We start from the raw sequence: 25,145 nt of genomic DNA, 5'->3' as shown, positions 1-25,145 counted from the left end.
CCCTTTCTGACGGAAGTGTCCCTTTAAACAGATCTGAGAAATGCGCCTTGCATTTCATTATTGACCATCAAAATTTAACAAGATGTTTACTTCTCTGGTCATTCACCTTTTTTCCTGGCCTGGGAAATGAGGTCTACTGAGCTTTTGCTCATCACTTTGGTCACATATAGTGGACAGTTTGTTTGGCTTGCAATGGTTATGGCACGAAAAACAGCTTCTGCTTCCAGCTGAAAGAACAAAGAGAAACAGGACACTGAAGAACGTAAACACAAGAAGAGCTCTCAAGATGTACAGACAGCAAAAAACAGCACTGGACAGTGGCACACAAACACAATATAAACATCTAATAGACTTTAAAGGAATTTTGCCTAGATTTACTATAATTGTTTGATTTTTGTGTCTGAAAACTGAGAGCTAAGCATTGTCAAGAACTGGGGTGCCCAGTCCTCATACCTGGTGAATACGCTGCTCAGCATGCATAGTAACTCTGCTCTGAAATCAATGCAAGATACTGAAACAGCCATGTGAATAAGGGCTCATGCACACAAATGTATTTTCTTTCCGTGTCCGTTCCGTTTTTTTTGCGGACTGTATGCGGATTCATTCCAATCGGTCCGCAATAAAAACAGAAGTTACTTTGTGTGCATTCCTTTTCCGTATGTCTGTATTTCCGTTACGCAAAAAAATATAACATGTCCTATTATTGTCTGCATAATGGACAAGGATAGTACTGTAGGGGCTGACATCAGTATTTTTTGCAGACTGCAAAATACATACGGTCATGTGCATGAGCCCTAAGCTTGTGCCTATTCTGAATAAGCTTGTGCCCATTGAGTATATCGAGTTTAACTTGAATTTAACTTTCAACTTTGAGTTAACTACTTGGATTCCTGGTGGTGGGTGTTACCAATTGGGGGGGGGGGGGGGGGTGTCACAGTCTGACAGTATCCAATCAGTGATGTCAGACTGTGTCGGGGCACCCCCTCACTTTGGTAACACCCAGTTGGGCTCTACTGCAGTCTGCTGGCAATTCATTCATAAACTTCCAGTTGGTATAATAAAGAAATGGCACAACATAGTATCATGAGGATAGATGCTCTAAAATTGTTATTACAAAGGGAATACAAGTAGTTACCAAAATGAACAGGTCAGAAGATTATATAGGTCTTCTTAAAAAAAAAATTTTTTTGTTAAAGCCAATTCTTATACTACCCACTCCTACGCTTCCCTGTTTAAAACAATGAGGCACATTTACAAACAATGTACTCATACAAAAGTTGCAAAAATGTGTGACTTTATACAGCTGCTCTCGTCTCTTTTTTAATATGCGCAGCAAGGCTTAGCAGAAGGGGGAGGGGGCACAACATTTATAATAACTTACTCCAAAAAACTGGTATAAATTATGACTGAAATCTACACCAGTTCATAGCCGGCATAGATTTCAGTTTCTGGTGCAGGAACAGCATAAGATGCAACAAATTTATTAAAGGGTTTCCTGGGTTCAGAGGTGAACCTGGACATAAGCTTCCGTTCACTCATTTAGTCTGTATGAGTGGAGCATTGAAGCATTTCTAGATCCGATGCTCCCCCTTGCCCTGCAAAGTGGTAATACCCGTTTTTTTCTCAGTATGCTAGGCAGAGGTATGGTAGGCAGAGGCTTCTGCCTAGCAGTGAGACCAGTGACGTCACCAGCACTAATAGGCAGTCTTTAGCATTGCCCTAGTCTGTAAAACAGCCTAGGGCAGTGCTAAAGACCACCCACTTGTTCCACCGACGTCACCGGGCTCACTGCTAGACAGAAGCTTCTGCCTACCATACCCAGAGAAGCCCAGTATGTCACCGGTAGTGAAGAAAAAGTCCTTCATTGCGCAGGGCAAGGGAGAGCATCGGAGCAAGAAATGCTTTGATGCTCCACTCATACAGACTAAATGAGTTAAGGGAAGCTTTTGTCCGGGTATAGCTCTGAACCCAGACAACTCCTTTAAAAGGGGTATTCAAATAGCAGGCAATAGGGGCATATGGCTAGGATATGCCCCCATTGTCTGACAGGTGCAGATTCCAGAGGTGGCAAAGTATTATCACCCGACAGACGCAACGTGCATGTGCGGCTGCCCTCCATTCATTTCTAAGGGGCTGCCAAAAATAGCCCAGCGCCATTTCCGACGGCCCCGTAGAAATGAATAGAGGGCAACCGCACACGCACGGTGTGCCCAACTCCGTTTAGGAGATAGGTGCAGGTCCCAGAGGTGGAACACCTAGGAAATGCCCCCATTGTCTGAGATGACACAATCCTTTTAAGTGGTGTGTGCCTCTTAATAAACGTGGCACATCTTATTCCAGCACACTTTTCTTTGGAAACAAGAAACAATAGTCTTAAGTCTTAACAAATTCCTCATTATCATCCCATCTTTAAGAAGCATTCCATTTTTTTGGCTCCTGTTTTTAACCTACACATTGAGACATGCTAATGGACATGAATTAGCTCAGCAGGTGTTCTTTTAAACCTGACCATGAGCCATCTGCATAGGATCTTCCACATTAAGTGCAGCTGCTATGCAGGCGCTTCATCCTTACATAAATAATATCATGTATGGATCTGTTTCCAATCAGTGCTGTGTACTTCCTTCACATTCGTTCTGCCGGACCGTGAGCTTTTATGGCTGAAGCCTGTCAACGTAGCGCATCTCTTCTTCATGACATCACAGTCAGTAAAGACTGCGTGCTTGGGTTATATAAATCCCTGGCAAATGGTTCAGTAAGAAGGAGGCCGACTTCCTGCATTCTCAGTACTCGGGGCGGTAGGCTGCACTGCTACGTGTGCACATCTTTTCCTCATTACATATGACTTCCTCTCCCATTACTAAAATAATAATTGCGCTGAAGAACTGGCTCATGCTCAAACACTTTCACCGGAATGAAGCATTCTCCATTCTAAGAGCCAAGTGTTGCTTTTATCTTTTTTAGTGGTTTGCATTTTACCTGTGTGGTTGCGAGTGCCTTTATGTTACTTGTATATACTATTTCCTTACTGTGTATATTTTCGCTGCCTGTTTACTCTGCCCTTCATGGAAATGTGGCTGTTAATGTACAGTAAGGTTGACGTTAAGTATCTTATAATGCCCCAACATTAGTATTCAGACCAAGGAAATGGTTAATCAGCACCAGATACAAACAGGATGAAGACGCACAGGAATAGACCTTGTTTAGGTTTAATAATGGCTCCACAACAATTAAACACTGCACACAGTCTGAAGGCTTTCATCCCATCAGTACATGTCAGAGAAATACACAAATTCTTAAATATACAAACCCCCCAAAGACTTTATATATGTAAACTGTACATCAAACTTCCAAGCCCTGGCAGCTCCGCTACCTTTCCCTTGCTCTAAGTCTAACAAATCACAATTTTTAACTTTGCATCAGTTTAGATAAAATGTTCCCAACTCCAATTTATTCGGGGACCCTCCATGGAAATCTTCGTAAAAAAGGAGCAAATATTGGCATACGCTATCTTCTCTCTATAATTTGCAACTCTTTACTCCCACCACTTTTCAAAAGTGAGAAGAAAATGTGTGTTTGGGAGTGGGAGGGTAAAGACATGACAGATTTACTATCATTTAGTTCAGAACCTGGTGTAAATTATAGCTCAAATCTATGCCGCCTCACTGCTGATTTAAAAGATATGCCAAATTTAATAAGCCTTTTAACATATTTGGAGCATTATCATCAAGAACTTTAGACTAAGACACCAGGCGTAGTAGGTGCTATTTTATTATAATTTCACATTACCATCTACAACCATGCCTTCATGTTCATGCGTGTACATGGCCAGGGCTGGCGTGTCTAATCACCATTAATAATATTACTCCTTGTTGTCTGGGTGAACCCTCACATTCTTCCCTATGTTTCTTTATGTATTGCACTTTTTTCTTTCATTACTCCCTTTAGACTATTGATGGGGTAGGGAGTTTGAAGAAGAGCTTTCAGAAGAAAGAAGTTCGTCATTCTCTGTTCACATCATGTTAAAAGGGACCTGTCCCGTTGAAAATGCAGTGGGCAGTTTGTTGTAGAGCAGGAGGAGCTGAGCAGATTGATATATAGTTTTTTGGGAAAAGATTCAGTAAAATATGTAATTTCCTCATTTATATCCATGTTCATTCTGGGCTTTGAAGTCACGGAGATACTCCTATCAGTGATGACCGCCTTCCCTCTATGACAGTGTATACAGAGATAGTTGTATCACTATCACTAATAGGACCTCCTCCTTGACTTCAAAGCTCAGAATGAGCAGGAATTTAAATCAATGAAAGACCAGATATACCTAATCTTTTCCTATAAAACAATACGTGAATCTGCTCAGCTCCTCCTGTTCTATAACATGCTACCTGCAGCTCAAACACCATGTTCAAGAGCCTTCACATCAGCAGTAGATTTTGGTGAGATTCCCCAACAATCTCTGATGGAAGGCTGTGATGTATCACACTATCTAAACATACAGTGGAATATGTTGCTAATACGTTCCAATCGTATAAAAAAAAATATATACTTTTTTTTTTTTTTTTTAACTGTGCATACCAATAAAAAAATTAAAAAGTTTCTGCTGTAACCCTTTGCCATAGGGCTGGTAGGGGATACTAACCAAGGTCATGTCTAACATAAGAATCATTTTTGTTGGCTTTTTTTTAAATGCTGAACCTTAGTCCAATCACTTACCTCTTCTGGCCGACTCAAAACATGTCCTTCTGGTCCAGTAATCCCCATTTCTAACATTCTTTGTTGCTCCTATAAAGGAATAAGCCATTTTAATATTGTATATTTCCAGTTATTAGTCTGCATTTGTCTGTATTATTGTAATAAAAAAAATAAAAAAAACGCGAATCATCCAGGAGAAGATGTAGGTGGGGAACATCATGCTGTTTTATAAAAGTTTGCCAAATGGAGACAAAAACAAAAATGCAACACAACGCCATCTGGTGTCATGCTATAGCACTGCAACATTCCTCTTTATAAGGCAACACTTCCCAGTAGAGCATAGACACTCGCCAGTACAGGAAAAATGATTGTATAACTATGTCTGATAGAAAAATAAATTCATTATTACATTTTGAATTATTATTTATGACTTTCTGATTATTTTACATACATCATTTATATGCATTATGGAGTGGTTTCAACCCAACCTCAACAGACATAGAACTGCAATGTCCTGGAAGGTTCCAGGAACAGTAAACCAGTCTCCAAAACAAGGCTCATTGTGGATCTTTAGATAATTACAGTCAGTATTATGACTCCCTCTAATATCCAGAATAACCATCATGTGCAGCACGGACAGCAGCTAGACTGGTAGACTGGCTGGGAGTGACTCAATAAGATCCTGGTAGGTTATTACAGGTATCAGGAGCCATGTTGAGTGCCTCCCAAAGCTGCTGAAGGGTGTGTGGGGGAGGATCCATAAAGCAAACTTGACGATTTAGGCAGTCCCACAAATGCTCAATTGGGTTGTAGTCTGGGGAATTAGTGGTCCAGGGTAGTACATTGAAGTCTTGGTTATGCTCTTCCAACCAATGTTGGACATTTCTAACCGTATAACATGTCTTGCTGGAAGATCCCATCTGCCCCAGGAAAGATAATAACCATGTGTGGATGTACGTGATCTGCAATTTTCTGGTTTCACACCCAAATCGGTTGAGTGTGCCTTCTACATGGATGAGTGGGCCCAAAGAATGCCAGGTGCACCTTCATAGCCGAGGTTCACCTCTAACATCAATGGGACCTGGTTATCTGCAGTTTCCACCTCACTTAATCACAATGGTGCCATTGGTGTGAAAGCTAGAAACTCTGATAAATGTCCCTATTTAGACATGGCAGCAATGAGGGATATGTGTGCCGATCTTACCCCTTATATACCCACCAAGCCTGCTCACAATATGTGGCTTCCTTCAATCAGCTACTCACTGCTGACGTGGAAAGTAGGAAGTGGCCATAATAATGTGACTCTGCTGTGTATATCTGAGTATTAACTTTCTGGGACGTTACACAATGTCAAAAGAATGTATCTTTCAACAAGAATACATAACTTCTGATTAATTATATAAAAAGAGTAAATTAATCTGGTACAGGAAAAGTATCAATTAGGACATTATTAAAATATTACAATTGAAGTATTCCCCTCTCAAAAAACCCCCACATACCTACAGAAATAAAAGTGTACTGCACTGCAACGAGTACACAGCCAATAACACATGGGTTATGCATTGCACATTTCTATACTCTTATTTTTCCTTTTCTGGACACTATTCCCGCTAGTTTTTAGTCTAAAGCACTGCTTCTAATCTTTGCAAATGTTCTGTCTTTTCTTCAGGGAGCAGCAGATTTTTTACTCAATGACTTCATCTTCTCCGTTTTGCATTCCTGACCTCTTGCTAACATTTTGTATCAATTAAAAGGGATACATGAATGAGAGCCAACAACTGCAGTCCAGAGTGTTGGAGGGATTCTGGTTAAGACTGTATTGACACACAGGCCAAAACTGACTGCTTTCATCATTGTATGAAAGTGAGAGTCTTAACAAAAACTGTTCAAATGGTCACAGTCAAATCCCTAACTATACGTTGCCTATTTATGGAAAACACAGTAAATATGTTTGAAAGGACCAATGTAGCAGGATTAAGATGGCTTCCTTATTTAGGAAGATAACTGAACATATTTTACTTAATTTGTAGCTCTAAATGCCAAGATATACGCAGATTTCATGGGTTTTCTTTACTTGATCTCTATGATCCAGCTCTGCTTAGTTTACATTTAGTCCTTGCTTAATGCTGTCAGTTTCTTTTCCTAAAGAAACAGCTAAACCAGCCTGGTGAAATGCATATGAAGATTAGTTATAGCACCAATGTCTGGCCAGCCTCGTCATAAATCATTACTGTGTGACGTAAAGATGGCTTGTTGATCTAGGGACCTATGCTGATTCCATAACTGGAGTCAGGAACGTTCCCCTATCCCCAATAAGAGGCAAATGGCATCTACCTGACAGCACCGTTTGCCTTCTTCTGGATCAACAAGGTAGGATTATAGATTGGACTTAAAGGAACAGTGACATTTTTCTACCTTATCAACTACTCTATGTAACCAGACTGAACAGTGGTGAATATGTGTATGTGAGTAATTATAAAAAAAAAAAATCTTACAGTAGGTCTGTTTTTTAAAAACTACTTACTAAACCCTCACCCAATCTGGGAGATTGATGGCATATTGAAAGATAGATGAGGGTCCCACTTTAGTCACCCTCTGTTCACTGCTACAGGAGTTCTGAAAACAGCTTGACTATTTCCATCTGTCCGATAGAGGTAAACCGAGAGGTGGACACACTTGGACAACTTGCTCTCTATTAAGCACTATGGGACTTCGGAAAATAGCCGAGCACACTCGTTTGCCGTTTCCTGTAGCAGTAAATGAAGAGCAAGCCATGCATTTGCGGTGTGCACGCCTTCACATTGGGGGCCCCGCTCTGGACATTTAGCTCTATGCCACCAACGTCCCAGATGAGAATACGCCTTTAATGCACTTAGTAAGTTTGAGCTGTTACCCTTTCAAACCATTTATTGTATCCATTTCCTCAAAAATGACCGTACATATGCCGTCCTGTCACTTACCTGGGCAATGATGTCTCCATTCTCAGCGTGAACCTGAGCTATTGCCCCCAGGGATCCAAGGAAAGTAAAGATCTCATAAAGCTGAAACAAACACAATGAGAATGTTAGCTTGGAAAACAGAAAATGTTCATGTTCATTACAAAAAACGGAACTTTTGGCTATTGTATGACAGCTATGACGCCATTCTACGAATAAACAATATATACCAGAGACAACACAGGTCACTTATTATTGGTTAAATCCCGTAAACATGTAGTAATTCTGCAGATCATAATCTTCTATCCAACAGACACAAGATTAAATAAAAACGTTCATTTTATTTGGATTTTAGCCCAGAAAGGAAGGAAATATGACAGAATTTACCTCAGTGTTGGACATCTGATACAAATCCTTATAGGCCATGTAAACCATGAAAGAGTTAACACCTGGGAATAAAAAAAGGAAAAAGCAAAGATGGAAACTCAATGTCAGATTTTTTCCTATGTAAAAGCTAGGGACATGTGATAATTATTACACCCCTGTGGAATGGAAGGAGCTGGCTGGAGAAGTTAAACATGTAAGGGAAGGTCTTGCTTGGCATTGCTACCAAGTATTAGCTCCGGAAAAACAGAGCTAAAGAATCAAAGAAGCTAAGAGAGAGATCCCAGATGAAATGTCCCTGCAGTAAGACACTAATAAACCCAAAAGTGCAATGTCTTCCGTAAAATAACACATTTATGGCAGATTGGCAGAACATACAAGCCATTATCACCTCCTCAGATACAAGAATTATGAGCTTGGAAATGGGAAACCTGGGCACCCTGACAAAGGGAAAACACGGGTTCCTTCACTTACAGCTGGCTGGTACCGCAAGAGTATATTTTAACCTATTCTCAACTGCTTGAAACCAGCAGCTTTTACATAATGACAGAACCAAAGATGGAGTGGAGCAATCTCTAGACCTCTAATCTTGAGCACACAAAAAAAAGCTAATCTGACACGATATCAGTTGCTGAGAAAAAAAATGCAAAAAAGAGGATACGGTACATGTTTATGTCGTTAATTGACACGGTCTATAATTTCTTGAGAGACGCTTGTATTTCTTTGCTCACATGCACCAGTATTACGACTGGCTGTAAATGGTATATGCTCAAAATGGAGTAAAGTTGGTGTTGGAGCCAGTTCTATCCAATACTTTTATTCATGATCTTCTGCTCGAGTTATACAATAAAATACAGTGTCAGTGTTTGTAAATGGCACAAAACTATGTAGAAGACTTTAAACTCTCCAAGATTGAAATATTACTGAATGCCTGGGCAGGTAGGTACATGGGCAATATACTTGTATTGTAATAAAAGCACTGAAATAAAAGTACAGCTATAAATTAAATGGAGTACAATGGAAAATAACGGGGCAAAGTAGCAGCACTCAATGTCAAGCAGAAGCTGCAAAAGCAAAAAGAGCTACCCCAGAAAAATATTACTATGTAATAAATCGGGCATCTCAAATTAAGTATTATTGCGATATAAATGCAATAAAAATATTTGTCCCTTCTTATACACACACAACATTTTCCTCTCCGATAGCGCCCCCTGCTGTCTATTCTTCTGGTCCACCTTGTTTTGTATTCAGTGGTGGACTAACAAGCTCAGAACAGAACTACATAGCTGGATCTCTCTCTAGACACTGGAGAAGTAAATTGTGGGGGTATTACATACCATATAGAAGGGACTATTTTCTATGCAGGGGAGAAAGAGGTTAACAAGAGCTAATTGCAATACATCCTGGTGCTTAATGATTTACAGCCTACCATCTGAAAGACTGGATAAGAGAGTGAACCTTAAGTAGCTACATAATAATGTAGCTACTTAAGGTTCAAATTTGATTTGGTCTTATATCAGCTTTAAAATTTGTTCAGAGGATCAAAGAAGGGCAGGAGAATGAGCAGTCACATAAGCTCTCTTATGGATTTGTCACAGAACAGCTTTCTGCAGCTTTTATGTACTGTGAAGCACAGAAGCTGCAGAAGGCAAACTCTGCCTTCAAGTGTACACAATGTAGTGAATATATATCACCACTACGCTGACATTGCGGATTTCTGAGTCTGTGAGCCTGTATGTTTTAGTTTTTCTGAGTACATCATGATTTGTGTGTAGCTTGCTTCCAAAAAGGTTAATAATGTAAGAAACGCCTCATCTGCTACTTTAACTCTAAGATAAATTACATAGCAGTACCTTTTTGCTTCACAAGGGTTTCCACTTCTTGTCTCACGCTTTCGTTCCAGTGGGTGATATCTACATGCAGGGAATAGTCGCAGCATGCCTTTCCATCAGCCCACTCTCTCCACTTCTCAAAAGCTTCAGTGACACTGGATTCTGGTTCTGGGATGACATGGTCAACTAAAAAGAAGCAAAAAACAGAAATATCTTTTGGCATGTGTTCTTCATTACCACTTATCATATTTTAAAGACAGCGATACACAAAATAGCCATATTTTACACATATTCACTTGGGCCGAGCTTGCATGTTTAGCTCTGTAGTGAGGGCAGGGGGAAAATCAACCACCGTGGCAGCAGCTTATCTTCTACAGGAACAAATAATCAAGCATGCTGAAATCCAGAATGTCTGATCTCTCCCGAACCCCACCAGCTGTCATCAAAAAGAATTGCGAAGCCCATGTAGACGTGAATTGGTCGCCTATCCTGCCATATCTGGCAAACTGGCCCAACTTTTATCTCATGTGTATGGCCAGAGTATCACCATGTTGATGCTATTTTTTACCACAGGCAGCATAATACAGCAACAGGTCCCCCATTTACCCTAAACTACTGTATATATCTCTTCCAATACACAAATAGGGAGAGACCTGTCAATCATGTTGTGCCAGTTGGGCAAGAAGCAAAAGTGAGTCGCCTAACAGACACTTCTTCCTGAGCTTGGCACTTGGCTTCAAAACACATTTTAGAGTAATCAGGAGGCATGTCGCTTAAAATGGTTGTCTAATCTGAGACATTGGTGATAAACCGCTAGGAAATGGAACCAATCTCAGGTTTGGGTCCCACCTCTGAAGATGATGAAGGAGATTTTATTTAGCCATATGGGGAAAAAAAAACTAAAAAAAACAAAACTTACGTATCATGGTGGTTCCTCCTGCGATAGCACCTTTGGTCCCTTGGAAGAAGTCATCTACTGTTGTCATTCCTCTGTAGGGCATCTGTAAGTGGGTGTGTACATCAATCCCTCCAGGTATCACCATCTTTCCATTTGCTTCAATGGTTTTTACACCTCCTGGCACAATCAGGTTATCTCCAATCTGCCTGTAATGTAGAGAGATAAGAGACTTTCAGTAAACCTAAAAGTGTAATTTTTAGACATGGTCAATTTAAAATAAACAATGTGGGATGAAACAATCCTCACAATTAAGAAATTATTCCATTCAAAAATGCAAATCATGCTCAGCAACCCACAAGCAGGCTTCTCAATGTCTAATTATAAAGTGAAAATACTCTTTGGATTTGCCATAAATACAAGGTCACATTGGTGAAGTCTAATTTTAGACCACCACTGGATTGGCTCTATATATGTTTTAACCCCTTTGGCACTACTTAGAGATTTCTATTATTGAAAAAGAGGCAACATTCCAAGCAAATTGCCACACAAGGACTTGGGTTTAGAATAAGACACTTCAATTAACTCAAGAACTGTCAGTTTCCCGTGGCCAAGATCTGGGGTTTTAGAAGCTACTGCCTAGCTGATGGTTGGGCTGATGCCATTTAAAAAAGGGGTTGTGATGGTGATTCAACCTCCTTGAGCAGAGTCAGACTGGGGTGCCTGGGACCCACCAATAAAATTCATTTTGGGTCCCCAATGCCCAGCTATATGTAAATACTACCTGCTGAAATAATAGCAGCAGAAAGCAAGATGCTCAAGATGATTGAATATGGGGTCCCTACCGCGACTTTGAGAAGGCAGGTCCCTGGGTAAAGAGGATACTGGCTGGGGGTGGAGGACTTGGGGGCCCACCGTAGCTCAGGGGCCCATTGTGGGATTCACCTGTTCTCCTATGGGCCAGTCCGAGCTTGTCCTTGAGGACACTATTTAAGAAATTAAATCCTTAAGGCCTCTTTCACACTTGCGTTGTCCGGATCCGGCGTGTACTCCACTTGCCGGAATTACACGCCAGATCCGGAAAAACGCAAGTGTACTGAAAGCATTTGAAGACGGATCCGTCTTCAAAATGCTTTCAGTGTTACTATGGCACCCAGGACGCTATTAAAGTCCTGGTTGCCATAGTAGGAGCGGGGAGCGGTATACTTACAGTCTGCGCGGCTCCCGGGGCACTCCAGAGTGACGTCAGAGTGCCCCATGCGCATGGATGACGTGATCCATTCGCTTGGGGCGCCCTGACGTCACTCTGGAGCGCCCCGGGAGCCGCACGGATGGTAAGTATGCTGCTCCCCCGTTCCCCACTACACTTTACCATGGCTGCCAGGACTTTAGCGTCCCGGCAGCCATGGTAACCATTGAGAAAAAGCTAAACGTCGCATCCGGCAATGCGCCGAAACGACGTTTAGCTTAAGGCCGGATCCGGATCAATGCCTTTCAATGGGCATTCATTCCGGATCCGGCCTTGCGGCAAGTCTTCAGGATTTTTGGCTGGAGCAAAAAGCGCAGCATGCTGCAGTATTTTCTCCGGCCAAAAAACGTTCCGTTCCGGAACTGAAGACATCCTGATGCATCCTGAACGGATTTCACTCCATTCAGAATGCATTAGGATAAAACTGATCAGGATTCTTCCGGCATAGAGCCCCAACGACGGAACTCTATGCCGGAAGAAAAGAACGCAAGTGTGAAAGAGCCCTTAAAGCTAAATTTATGTGTGCAGTAAAAGGAGCAAATATACAATATTACATTTTTGGGGTCTATGGTACTGTATTTTAATTTCTTAAAGGAAATTTGGTCATCAAATTTTTTTCTGCCAATCACCGATTGTGAATGGTGGATCCTGTTTTATCTATCATTCTAATCCTGCCTGTAATGATATCGCCTCTGTTTATAGATAAGAAGGTAACTGCAGTAAAGTGATCTGTACAGACGTGGAACCTATTATTAGGCTTAGTGGCCAATTTGAAAACTGCAGGATTTTATAGTTTGTTTAAATATAGTGACATGGAAAATTAAAAAGAACAGCAAAAATTCTTAAAAAACGTTAAACATAAAACACTGGTAATTTTCTGATGGCAAATTTCCTTTAAAGGGTTTCTGTCACTAGAATTTTGAGTATTAAACTGGCTGACATTAGCGATGTGCTAATGTCAGCTGCACCTAACTCTGCTATTCTAATGACTATCCATGCCCCCGTTACTGTAGAATTCTTACTTTTATGATATGCAAATGAGCCTCTAGTTGCATGGGGAGCATTGCTCCTGCTCCTAGAGGCTCCCGTCTCCCACCTCAAGTCACGCCTTCCAAGTGTTGATTGACAGGGCCAGGCATGGTTCGCATCCTTCTGCCTGCCCTGTGCCCTGGGGAAATCTTGCGCCGTTCAGTATTCTGCACAGGCACAGTAAGGAAGCTAGCAGCCTGCGAGCGGCCTTCCCTCACCACGCCTGCGCAGAATACCGAACGGCACGAGATTTCCCCAGGGCACAGGGCAGGCAGAAGGATGCGAACCATGCTTGGCCCTGTCAATCAACACTTGGAAGGAGTGACTAGAGGAGGGAGACGGGAGCCTCTAGGAGCAGGAGCAATGCCCCCCCACTTCTCCTAGAGGCTCATTTACATATTATAAAAGTAAGAATTCTACAGTAACGGGGGCACGGATAATCATTAGAATGGCAGAGTTAGATGCCGCTGACATTAGCACATCGCTAATGTCCGACAGTTTAATACTCAAAATTCTAGTGACAGAAACCCTGTAAGAGAGGCTACAGGTACCAATGATGTTTTTGTATATCTCCTGGTATTTGTCTCAGATCTGACAGGTTGGTTAAACTTCTGGGATTAAGAAAATGGACTTCTAGTATACAGTGTTAGCCAATAGTCTAGGTAATTTATTTTAATTGTGTTGGATGAATATAAAAAAAATGCTGAAACTTGAGACATTTCAGAAACAAAACAACACCCTGGGGCTTCTCTACAGCGGATGTGGATTGAAGCTCCAGCTTCGGAGAGTATAAAGATGTGCAGCTGTTCTTCTGTCTTTGGCTGTAAGGACCTTGTGATCCCTCTGTGATCCCACTCACGTCCTACAGGTCTCGTTAGAAGTGCAAGGTTTTTTTTAAGCAGAGTTTTAAAAGAGGCACATTCCCCAATTCTAACAGGGAGAACAATATAAGATCTGTAGAAACTGTAAATTACATATGATTTTTACAGTGGATTCCAGGTTCCTGGCATTGACCTGTCACATTGAATGTGGTGTTTGAGCTGCAGGCAGTATGTTATAGTTCAGGAGATGCTGAACTGATTGCTATATAGGATTAAGATTAAGTATAACCTGTATTTCATTGATTTAAATTCCTGCTCATTCTGGGCTTCGAAGTCAAGGAGCCGGTCCCATCAGTGATGACCGCCTTCCCTCTATGACAGTGTATACAGAGATACCTGTCAGTCATCGATCAATCTGCTCTGCTCCTCCTGTAGGACAGCTGGAGATAGGTGGGACCCCAGCTATCAGATACTTATCCCCTATCCTGTGGATATGGGATATATTCATATTGTGTGAACACCCCAGTAATTGTTAGAGTTAGAGTTAAAGACAACCACAAGGAACGTCTCTCGCTTTGGAGAACCAGACAGGCCCATGCACTACATGGACACTCAGCCCACCGATAATTTATATACCATGTACTCCTCGCAGGTTAAGCTTGTGGATAACTTGCCAAGACAGATTCTGTCCCATGAGATGTGATTAAAACATCTGAGATTTTTTAGGGATGATAATGTACAAATTAACTAATGAATACACATACACATTATATAGTTGGTCAATCCCACAGAAATCAGCAAGAGTGAGTGACATACATCTAAGGCTTCTTTCACATTAGCGTTTTTTGCAGATCCGTCATGGATCTGCAAAAACGCTTCCGTTACCATAATACAACCGCATGCATCTGTCATGAATGGATCCGGTTGTATTATGTCTTTTATAGCCAAGATGGATCAGTCATGAACACCATTGAAAGTCAATGGGGAACGGATCCGTTTTCTATTGCGTTAGTGAAAACGGATCTGTCCCCATTGATTTACATTGTGTGCCAGGACGGATCCGTCTTGCTTCGCACCACATCGCGGACAGAAAAATGCTGCTTGCAGCGTTATTCTGTCGTGATAGCAGCGCAACCAAATGGAATGGAATGTATTTTGGTGCATTCCGTTTCGTTCAGTTTTGTCCCTATTGACAATGAATGGGGACAAAACTGAAGCGTTTTCTTCCGCTATTGAGATCCTATGATGGATCTCTATAGCGGAATTGAAAACGCTAGTGTTAAAGTAGCCTTATGTGTACGGCAATCTTAAGAGAGAAACTACTCTATCTGAAATTGGACCATTACTCAGTAGCAATGAGTTACATGGTAAAATAGCAAAACTGTAAAAAAAAAAAATAAAAATACAGGCAAATGTTATTATAAAACAAGTTTCCTTAAAACCAATAACTAAGCGAAGAAATAGCAAGAGAGAAGAAAACTATATAATCTACAGTATGTCTAAGCATTTTCGAGAGAAAAGCATGATTTCATAAAACTTACTTGATGAGGCCATCTTCCATGTAGATGTCTGCATAGAAAGACTGGTCATCATTCACTATCCGACCTCCTTTGATCAGAAGACGATCACTCTAAAAAATAAAAAAAATAAGGTTTCAGTTACAAAGGCCCATACTACAGCTCTTCTGCATGGGATTGCTGTGGACGCAGCCTGAGAAACGTGGAAGGAAGATCCCAGCATCCATATAGTAAAATTCTTTAAAAGTCTTTATTTCATCCAAGAAAAAACATCCGTTACAGGTAGACTGTGCACAACCTACTCGTTCTGGACACACTACATTACTCATGGTTGTAAATGTGAATCCCTACATATAATACTTATATGCGTGCAATTCATCTTGTGGCGGGGTAACACGTGAAACCAAACATGATAACTATTAATGAAGTTCAAAAGAAAATTAACCCCATAAAGGCTCCATGCAGACAAGCAGGTGTATAGAAATAATTAAAACCAAAATTGCATGTATTAATTAATATAAGATTAAAAAAAAAAGGATCATAATGACTAGAGATAATTAACAATGGAGAATGAGGTCATGCTCGCAGCTAAGACCGGCAGGAAAAAAGCACTTTAAAAATGTTTCGCTGTTCAACATGTTATGTCTGAAAGCTCTACCTCTCAAAGGGACGCCAATCATTCGATGCCTTGCACCCGAAATGAGCTAGTAAATCGCCCTATGAACAGTGGCGAAGTGTAAGGATACCACAGAAACATTCCTTTCTGCCACATGTGGAATAGAAGATAAGGCCTCGTTCACAGTTCACTGATGGAAATCACTGACCAAACACAGATTTGTCTGCCAAAACCACAGAACTGTGCAGACTTCACTTCTGGTTTTGGCTCACAAATCACTGATCAAACACTGCATCAAATTTACAACTATTTTGCAAGACCTTAGAAAACTCTGCATCATGGTGCAATATCAGGAGGTATTTATCAGGACATATTTTAGTGTATTCCATACTGTATGCCGTGGAAAAGGGGACGATTTTCCAAAGAAGTGGCAAAAGAGAAATTCTTGTATATCTTCTGCTATTTGATAGGATATTTCTGCCTGCGGTTTCATTTAGAAAAGTTGTGTCGTCAGAAGAGGGTTGTCTGGACCTAATCATTTCACCCAACGGGACATTTAAAATGACCTAGGGAGAATGAGCGAACTGAGCAAATAGGATGGTATTACCAGCTGTATCTTTATGAAAAGATCTTGTATTTATGACTATTATGATTATTAACTTGTAACATAAGATCCAAATAGCATGTAGTGGTAGAATGATGAGTTAAAGTGAAAGATTAATTTAAATCATTATGCATCAGGTAAACATGACAGTCCAGTATGGCTGCTACATTGCCTGACCAGATAAAAATCAAGTCGTCAATGTAGCGGTCATACCAGAAAAACAAAGATTTTCTGAAGAAAAAAAGGGTACTGTAGATCTCTCCTACTAGGCCATATAAATGTTGGCCAAAGAAGGTAGTAAATAAAATCCTCCAATTCAAAAGTATATTTACTATAAGTGACTGAGAACCACTTTAATGCCTCGATAACCAAGTTGTGTGGAACTGAAGTGTAAAGTGACAATCTTCCTTCCACTCAAACTGTCGCAGCATGTTCAAAATGTGTTTTGTATCACGTAATGTACCCTGGTATATTAGGGATAAGGGGTTGTAGCAGGCTATCAACCAACTCTCACAAATGCTTGATAAGCGAGTTGATGCCCGCCACAATCGGATGAAACGGGGGGAGAAAAGCCAGTTTATGGGTTTTGGGCAGAGAATGGAATATGGTAATAACTGGGTGATGCACTAAAATATATGGGGTTTTTTTGTCAAATCTGCCATTTCACAACCTCTCCCTATTAGCAAGTGTAAATCCCATTTGTATACCGCAGTGGTATCCATATAAAGAGGTAAAGAAGTATGAGGATCATAATCAACATCATAATTGCCACCCCAAAGTCTGCCTGGCGAATGACAACTTCGTCCAGGTTTCTCAGTTACTCAGGAGCCCGTTTCCCCATGGGTAAAATTAGTAATATGAGAACTTATACTACTAATTTATCCCGCGGGGAAAAAAATAAGAGACTCTTGAGGAATTGAGAAACCTGGACAAAGTTGTTATTCGCCGGGCAGACAAGGGGGTGGGGGTGGGTAGCAATTGTGTTGCTTGATACTATCCAAGGTATAATGACGTAGCATGACGTTCTGTCTGCCAATCATGTAACTTCCTTTACTGATTGTCCCTCCCCCTTAGATGGAGGGTGATGGGAATTTTATTGAGACCAGAGTTCAGGGAATTCTGTGTGAATGTGCCGCCAAAACCAGGTGCTTGCTCTAAACCACCACATGCTCTGTCAATGGGAATGGGCAATCAATTGAGGAGGTTGCATGATCAGCAGATACAATTTCTTGAATGCCGAACTTGTGGTCACGTGCATGCTTGCTGACCTGGCACACTCTGTCTAAGGTGTCGGGACAGTCAGTGAAGGAGGTCACATGATTAGTAAACGGAAAGTCATGCAGCATCTTTGTACCACGGATAGTTACTATTATGTGACCTCAGATCTGAACGAGGAGTTGGAGCCCAAATATTATTATTAGTAATTTATGGAAACATTTAGTAATAAATGGAAGCTGTAAAGCTCTTTATGCACTAAGCTCCCCCTAGTGGTAGCTACAGAAAAGTGAGGGAATGTTGGGAAGATAAGTTATGTACTGCCCACCACCCCACTTCTACAGCAGTTGCGTGGTCTGCGTCTATGGTATGCCATGCTTTATGGGACCAAACAGTGTACAACAGTAGACTAGCAATAGATATGCGAGTCCTAAGACCATTGAGTAAAATTCAATGAACATTCAATGAGTAAAAAGCACTTCTGTTAGGAAACAAAGAGCTTGACAGCTCAAATTCAGCTCAAGTAAAAGAGCTTATTCAATGGAAAGTGAGGAATATCAGTCTCACTCCACTGCATATATTCGACTCTGGTGTATTTAAAGGACCTCATGTGTTGAGATACAGTACATATAACAATCAGTCAGAGCCCATTAACTTTTTTTTCAGCATAGTTAAAGGGATTATGCCATGATCGATGTAAAAAATGAAAATCAGACATCATGTAGTACATGACAATCTCTTTCTAACTGCTAAAACCAGTCCTATACCTCATATGGATCCAGAGCTCCCTTATTCGTTGCTCCAGTGGCTTTGCTAGATTTTATTCAAGCTAGCAACTCAAGGCATGTGTCCTTTCTGTTGCAGCTGTCTCCCTATCACAGCTCAGGAGGCATGTCTTTTCGGCTGCAGCTCTCTCCCCGTCAGCTTCTAACAGTAGATCCGTCTGGTGGCAGTTGAAGGATGGAACAGAGCATGTACGACAATATCAGGAGGTGGACGTGCACATTACATACCGTATTTTTCACACCATAAGACCCCCCCCCCCCTCCAAAAAAAAAAGTAGGGGGGAAATGGCAGGGCATCTTATGGGGCGAATGCTGCCATTTTTACATGGACAGTGCGGCAATGTATCAGTGGGGCGGGGGGGATGGAGGCCGGCAATTGCAGTCACTCTAGTCTTACACTGGGCCCCGCCGCTCACAGCAGTATTCATATGTAAACTGTAATCCTTAACCTCTTCTTAACTTTAGTTATAGTAGCGCCACCCCTTGTACTACTACTTACTATCAACCTCCCGTAGCAGGCAGGCCGGCCAGCAACGTAACGTCACTCACTCACGTCATGTGCCTGCTCCAACTGCTTCATTAATGAAGCAGGCGAAGCAGGCACGTGACGTGAGTGATGTTACGCTGCAGTCCCTTCTACCTGCTACGGTACAGGAGCTTCATAGTAAGTAGTAGTACATAGGATAGCTCTACTGTAACTAAAGTGTCATCCACAGACCCCCCCCCCCCAATAATAGTGCCATCCACAGATACCCCTCCCCATAACAGTGCCATCCACAGATTTCTTATTTTCCTATTCAAAAGCGTCTTATTGGGCGAAAAAGACGGTATTAAACTGCAGATGGTGCCATAATAATAAAGTAAATAGAATACCTCACAACTGTAAATTACAAACGCAACTAGTTTTCCATGCTGAATTATATTAAAATAACATTTAAAAAGGACCTTTCAACGCTCCTGACATGCATATTTTAATAGCTTCATGCATTCAGCATGTAATAACAATTCTGGAACATCTATTCTTATGACTATGTTGTGTCATTCCTTAATTATTTCTACTAGAAGTTATGAATGATTTGCTAGCAGTCTGCAGTAAGGGTACAGAGGGGAGGTAACCAGTTGGGAGGTGTACCTGCACAGTCTGAAAATGGCAGCACTGATTGGATAGAGTGAGTCTGTGCAGGTACACACCCCCAACTGGTTACCACCCCTCTGTACCCTTACTGCAGACTGCAAGCAATTCATTCATAACTTCTAGTAGAAATAATAAAGGAATGGCACAACATAGAGCCATAAGAATAGATGCTTTAGAATTGTTATTACAAGGGGAATGCATGAAGCTATTAAAACAGACATATCAGGAGTGGTAAATGGTGGCTTTGAGAAATCTGTGATTCACTCCATCCTCTATCTCCTCCATTATGAATTTATGTTAGACTCTTATTTTTGATAAATAAACCTAAGTCTGCACAGTGTAAGGAACAGTCAGGCAATCCCCAGGACATGAAGTTGGGCAGGCACACAACCAGACTTCTCTTGGTGTATGCGTGGTTAACCTGTCACCATACAAATGGTATCTAATCTTCAGGCATCACACTACAGAGCAGGATATGCTGACTGCAGAAACCTTGTTTATCATGACAGGTTACCTTTAAAAAGGAGGCTTCTGCCTGTATAGAAGATATTGTCGGTTTGGCAGTTGATGTTAGAAATAGGTATATGAATTGTTTTCTAAGGCTTCATTCACAGAAGAGTTCTGAAATCTGGCATGCTGTTTCCTTCTAGAGAGCCAACTGGATTGGATTTCCATCAGCTGCCCATTGACTACAATACGATCCAACGGCGATCTGGCCGGTGTCTGGCATAAATGCCGGCTTTCAGCCCGAAACAGCCTACCTGAGGCTGCTGGATATCATAACGCTAGTGTGAACCTAGCATGAGCAATTTATCAATAACTCATAGTTGGTAAAAACATGGATTATTTGAATTGTCCTTAAGAAATGTTATTTAATTCACATTAAAATTTCTCAGCATTTCCGATCAGTCTTAAAAGTTCAGGACTGATCTTTCCTTTACATCCAGGAGACAATATAGGCCTCTTACTAATCAAACATCTTCACTGCAGCCTTTAGGTAGAGTCGGAAAACTGTCACTGAAGAAAGGAGGCAGTGACATGATGAAACCAGCTTATATTTTTAGGACATTTTTTCTGGAATTTATTTCCTTGGGAATCCTGCCGGTTTTGCAATGCTAATTATCTTCATATGCTATCTGCCTTCGCTCTCTTCCTGTGTAATGTTTATGGATCTGTTAATTCTGGTACTTGCTTTGTGATGAAGATTTACGTATAACAATATAATTATACGGTTAGACCACACCAGAAGCCCATTTCAAACTTTTGGTAGCCTGGAGAGAAGACATTTTGTGGACTTCAAAAACAAAAATAAAATCAATTATGAAAAAATAAAGACTCCCGTCCTGTGCTTTTTCCAACCTAGATGTACAAACCGGATTCCAAAAAAGTTGGGACACTATACAAATCGTGAATAAAAACTGAATGCAATGATGTGGAGATGCCAACTTCTAATATTTTATTCAGAATAGAACATAAATCACGGAACAAAAGTTTAAACTGAGAAAATGTACCAATTTAAAAGGGAAAAATATGTTGAATCAGAATTTCATGGTGTCAACAAATCCTCAAAAAGTTGGGACAAGGCCATTTTCACCACTGTGTGGCATCTCAACAGATGTCTGGGGACCGAGGAGACCAGTTTATCAAGTTTAGAAATAGGAATGCTCTCCCATTCTTGTCTAATACAGGCCTCTAACTGTTCAATCGTCTTGGGCCTTCTTTGTTGCACCTTCCTCTTTATAATGCGCCAAATGTTCTCTATAGGTGAAAGATCTGGACTGCAGACTGGCCATTTCAGTACCCGGATCCTTCTCCTACGCAGCCATGATGTTGTGATTGATGCAGAATGTGGTCTGGCATTATCTTGTTGAAAAATGCAGGGTCTTCCCTGAAAGAGATGACGTCTGGATGGGAGCATATGTTGTTCTAGAACCTGAATATATTTTTCTGCATTGATGGTGCCTTTCCAGACATGCAAGCTGCCCATGCCACACGCACTCATGCAACCCCATACCATCAGAGATGCAGGCTTCTGAACTGAGCGTTGATAACAACTTGGGTTGTCCTTGTCCTCTTTGGTCCGGATGACATGGCGTCCCAGATTTCCAAAAACAACTTTGAATTGTGACTCATCTGACCACAGAACAGTCTTCCATTTTGCCACACTCCATTTTACATGATCCCTGGCCCAGTGAAAACGCCTGAGCTTGTGGATCTTGCTTAGAAATGGCTTCTTCTTTGCACTGTAGAGTTTCAGCTGGCAACGGCGGATGGCACGGTGGATTGTGTTCACTGATGACGGTTTCTGGAAGTATTCCTGAGCCCATTCTGTAATTTCCCTTAAAGTAGCATTCCTGTTTGTGGTGCAGTGTCGTTTAAGGGCCCGGAGATCACGGGCATCCAGTATGGTTTTACGGCCTTGACCCTTACGCACAGAAATTGTTCCAGACTCTCTGAATCTTCGGATGATGTTATGCACAGTTGATGATGATAGATGCAAAGTCTTTGCAATTTTTCGCTGGGTAACACCTTTTTGATATTGCTCCACTATCTTTCTGCGCAACATTGTGGGAATTGGTGATCCTCTACCCATCTTGGCTTCTGAGAGACACTGCCACTCTGAGAAGCTCTTTTTATACCCAATCATGTTGCCAATTGACCTAATTAGTGTTAATTGGTCTTCCAGCTCTTCGTTATGCTCAAATTTACTTTTTCCAGCCTCTTATTGCTACTTGTCCCAACTTTTGGGGGATTTGTTGACACCGTGAAAATTTGAATCAACGTATTTTTCCTTTAAAATGATACATTTACTCGGATTAAACGTTTGATCTGTCATTTACGTTCTATCACAAATAAAATATTGACATTTGCCATCTCCACATCATTGCATTCAGTTTTTATTCACAATTTGTTTAGTGTCCCAACTTTTTGGGAATCCGGTTTGTATGTAATCAATTGACAGAAATTTTCTCATGATACACACGACAGTAATGATGGCTCAAAGTTAGGAGAAGCCAAACTTAGCAGCATAAGAGCAGATCTGGTGAGATCCTTTAAGGCGTCATGCACACAGCTGTTGCTCAGCCGTTCCATGCATTGGGGACTGCAATTTGCATTGTATGTATTTCCTAATGCTACATCAGAATATGGAACAAATTTATCATAGAAAAAGTTGAATGTTCATCCACATGTCCTAGTGTCCAATAAACACACTGAGAAGGGCCCCAGTGTTGAGGAAACGCAAAAGGAGATATGAGATAAATAGTTATAAAGTCCTCTAACGTTCTCTCATATCTCCTTTTACGTTTCCTCAACACTGGGGCCCTTCTCAGTATGTTTATTGGAAACTAGGACATGTGGATGAACATTCAACTTTTTCTATGATAAATTTGTTCCATATTCTGATGTAGCATTAGGAAATATATACAATGCATGTATATACTGGATGACAGAGGTGTATAACCAACGTAGAGTCTGCTAGTATACACATTTTTGGCAGACAAGATTCAACCTATATTGTTTTTAGTTTTCATTGAATTTATTTTATTTTATATCTTTTAAGAGTTTTTTTATGTACATGTGTAATTGGTAGATATAATAATTTTATGTTCATAGTCTCCGGGTGGTTACAGATAATGAGTACCTGCCGTCACTAGTTATATAATGAGCTCAGATATGCATCCTCACTGATCCCCCAACACCCCAATCAATGGCCAGTGCCCTGCTCCAGCCAGTGATTGGCTGAGCGTACCTCTGCTGGCATTTCCAGTGTGTCAAGGAGAGCAACGAGGACTGGAAAAGCAGTGGGTTCATACCTTTTAAGCTCCTCGGAGCCCACTGCTTGAAACCCCTGTGAGTGCAGCACCTTAAGCCCCTCTAAGCCTACTGCTTAAAATCCCTTTGAGTGCAGCACCAAGTATGCGGAAATCTATAACAGGTATATGTATATGTAAAAACACTGGCATATAATATGTTGAATCATTAAAAAAAAAATTATAAGCTACTTTATAGGCTATACAATGAGAAGAAAAATGTGAGAAATACCTGGTGGTGCCGACTACTCCACCTAAATATTGGAGTGGGTACATTGACCTAAACTGACACTCATTTAACTGCATTCCTTCCTTTTGTACACAGTGCCCAATAGCCGTTCTGTAGACATGTAGGCTCTTTGATCACCTCATATGGTTATCCTTACACCCATGTCATGGCATCGAAAGGTTTAGCTTAGTACATGTGTGCTTTGACATTGGTCTGTGGGCATGGAGGCAAGAGACAGGTCTCTGATTTAACAACATGCATGCCACTTCCTTTGTCCTTATAAACAAATACGTCTTTGATTCCCCCTCACAAGTTCTGACACTATACAGAGCTGGTCATGCTGCAAAAAAACTTGGAAAAGTTAGCTGACTCCAAGCAACAAACCAAACCTTTGTGCTCGAAATCCAGCGATTTCCGTATTTCAAGTGGGCGGATAGAAGCCAGGGATTAGAAAAGATTACAGCCAAAGAAATATACAGCTTGACGTCTTACTTAATATATTCTTCCTTCCAGTACATAAGATGAATGTGCAATGATCACTTATAGAATACCATATTACAGTCCTGATAAAAAGTTTAAGACCAAAAAAAAAAAATCCTATTTAGCATGGCTGGATCTTAACAAGGTTCCAAATAGAGCTTCAACATGCAGCAAGAAGAAATGGGTGAGTGAGACAAAACATTTTTTGAGCATTCAATTTAATGAAAACAAAAACTGAAACAGGCTGTTTTTCAGGTGATCAAAAGTTTAGGACCAAACCTCCAAAAAAAACTAAACCTCCCCAAAAGAGAAATCCAACTTCCAAACATGAACTCAGTAATGAGTAGCTCTGCCGCTATTGTTTATCACTGCCGTCATTGTTTCGGCATGCTTGATGCAAGCATTTCCATGAGATGAGTGGGAACATTTCTCCATGTGGTGAAGACGGCCGCACGAAGGCCATCTACTGTCTGGAACTGTTGTCCATTTTTGTAAAACTTGCCTTGCCATCCATCCCCAAAGGTTCTCAATTGGATTTAGATCAGGGGAACACGCAGGATGGGCCAAAAGAGTGATGTTATTCTCCTGGAAGAAGTCCCTTGTCCTGCGGGCATTGTGTACTGTAGCATTGTCCTGTTGAAAAACCCAGTCGTTACAGTTGTTCCACTTAAGGAAAAAGCACCCTAGACCATTATGGCACCCCTTCCACTGTGGCTCGTAGAAAACATCTCAGGTGCGATCTGCTTGTCATGCCAGTAATGTTGGAAACCATTAGGACCATCAAGTTTACATTTTTTCTCAGAGAATAAAACTTTCTTCCACCTTTGAATGTCCCATGTTTGGTGCTCTCTTGCAAAAGCCAAACGAGCAGTTCTGTGGTGTTCAAGGAGACAAGGTGTTTGAAGATGTTCTTT

The 25,145-nt window shown here is 41.1% G+C and overlaps 1 protein-coding gene across 2 annotated transcripts in view; it reads right to left on the bottom strand.

Annotated features, from left to right (window-relative positions):
- Positions 1 to 25,145, bottom strand: part of DPYSL3 (dihydropyrimidinase like 3) — a 139,988-nt gene that overhangs the window by 27,765 nt on the left and 87,078 nt on the right. For both annotated transcript variants that reach the window (XM_044280738.1, XM_044280739.1), the window contains exons 2-8: positions 15,380 to 15,468; positions 10,764 to 10,948; positions 9,866 to 10,030; positions 8,016 to 8,077; positions 7,653 to 7,733; positions 4,714 to 4,782; positions 107 to 227 (exon numbers count right to left, since the gene is read on the bottom strand). In XM_044280738.1, the coding sequence (XP_044136673.1) occupies positions 107 to 227; positions 4,714 to 4,782; positions 7,653 to 7,733; positions 8,016 to 8,077; positions 9,866 to 10,030; positions 10,764 to 10,948; positions 15,380 to 15,468 (772 nt within the window). The remainder of the gene's footprint in view (positions 1 to 106; positions 228 to 4,713; positions 4,783 to 7,652; positions 7,734 to 8,015; positions 8,078 to 9,865; positions 10,031 to 10,763; positions 10,949 to 15,379; positions 15,469 to 25,145) is intronic.

This window comes from Bufo gargarizans, chromosome 2 (genome assembly GCF_014858855.1).
Source record: "Bufo gargarizans isolate SCDJY-AF-19 chromosome 2, ASM1485885v1, whole genome shotgun sequence".
NCBI classification, from domain to species: Eukaryota; Metazoa; Chordata; class Amphibia; order Anura; family Bufonidae; genus Bufo; species Bufo gargarizans.
The sequence above is the reverse complement of the archived record's forward strand: the minus strand, read 5'-3'. Positions and strand labels throughout refer to the sequence as shown.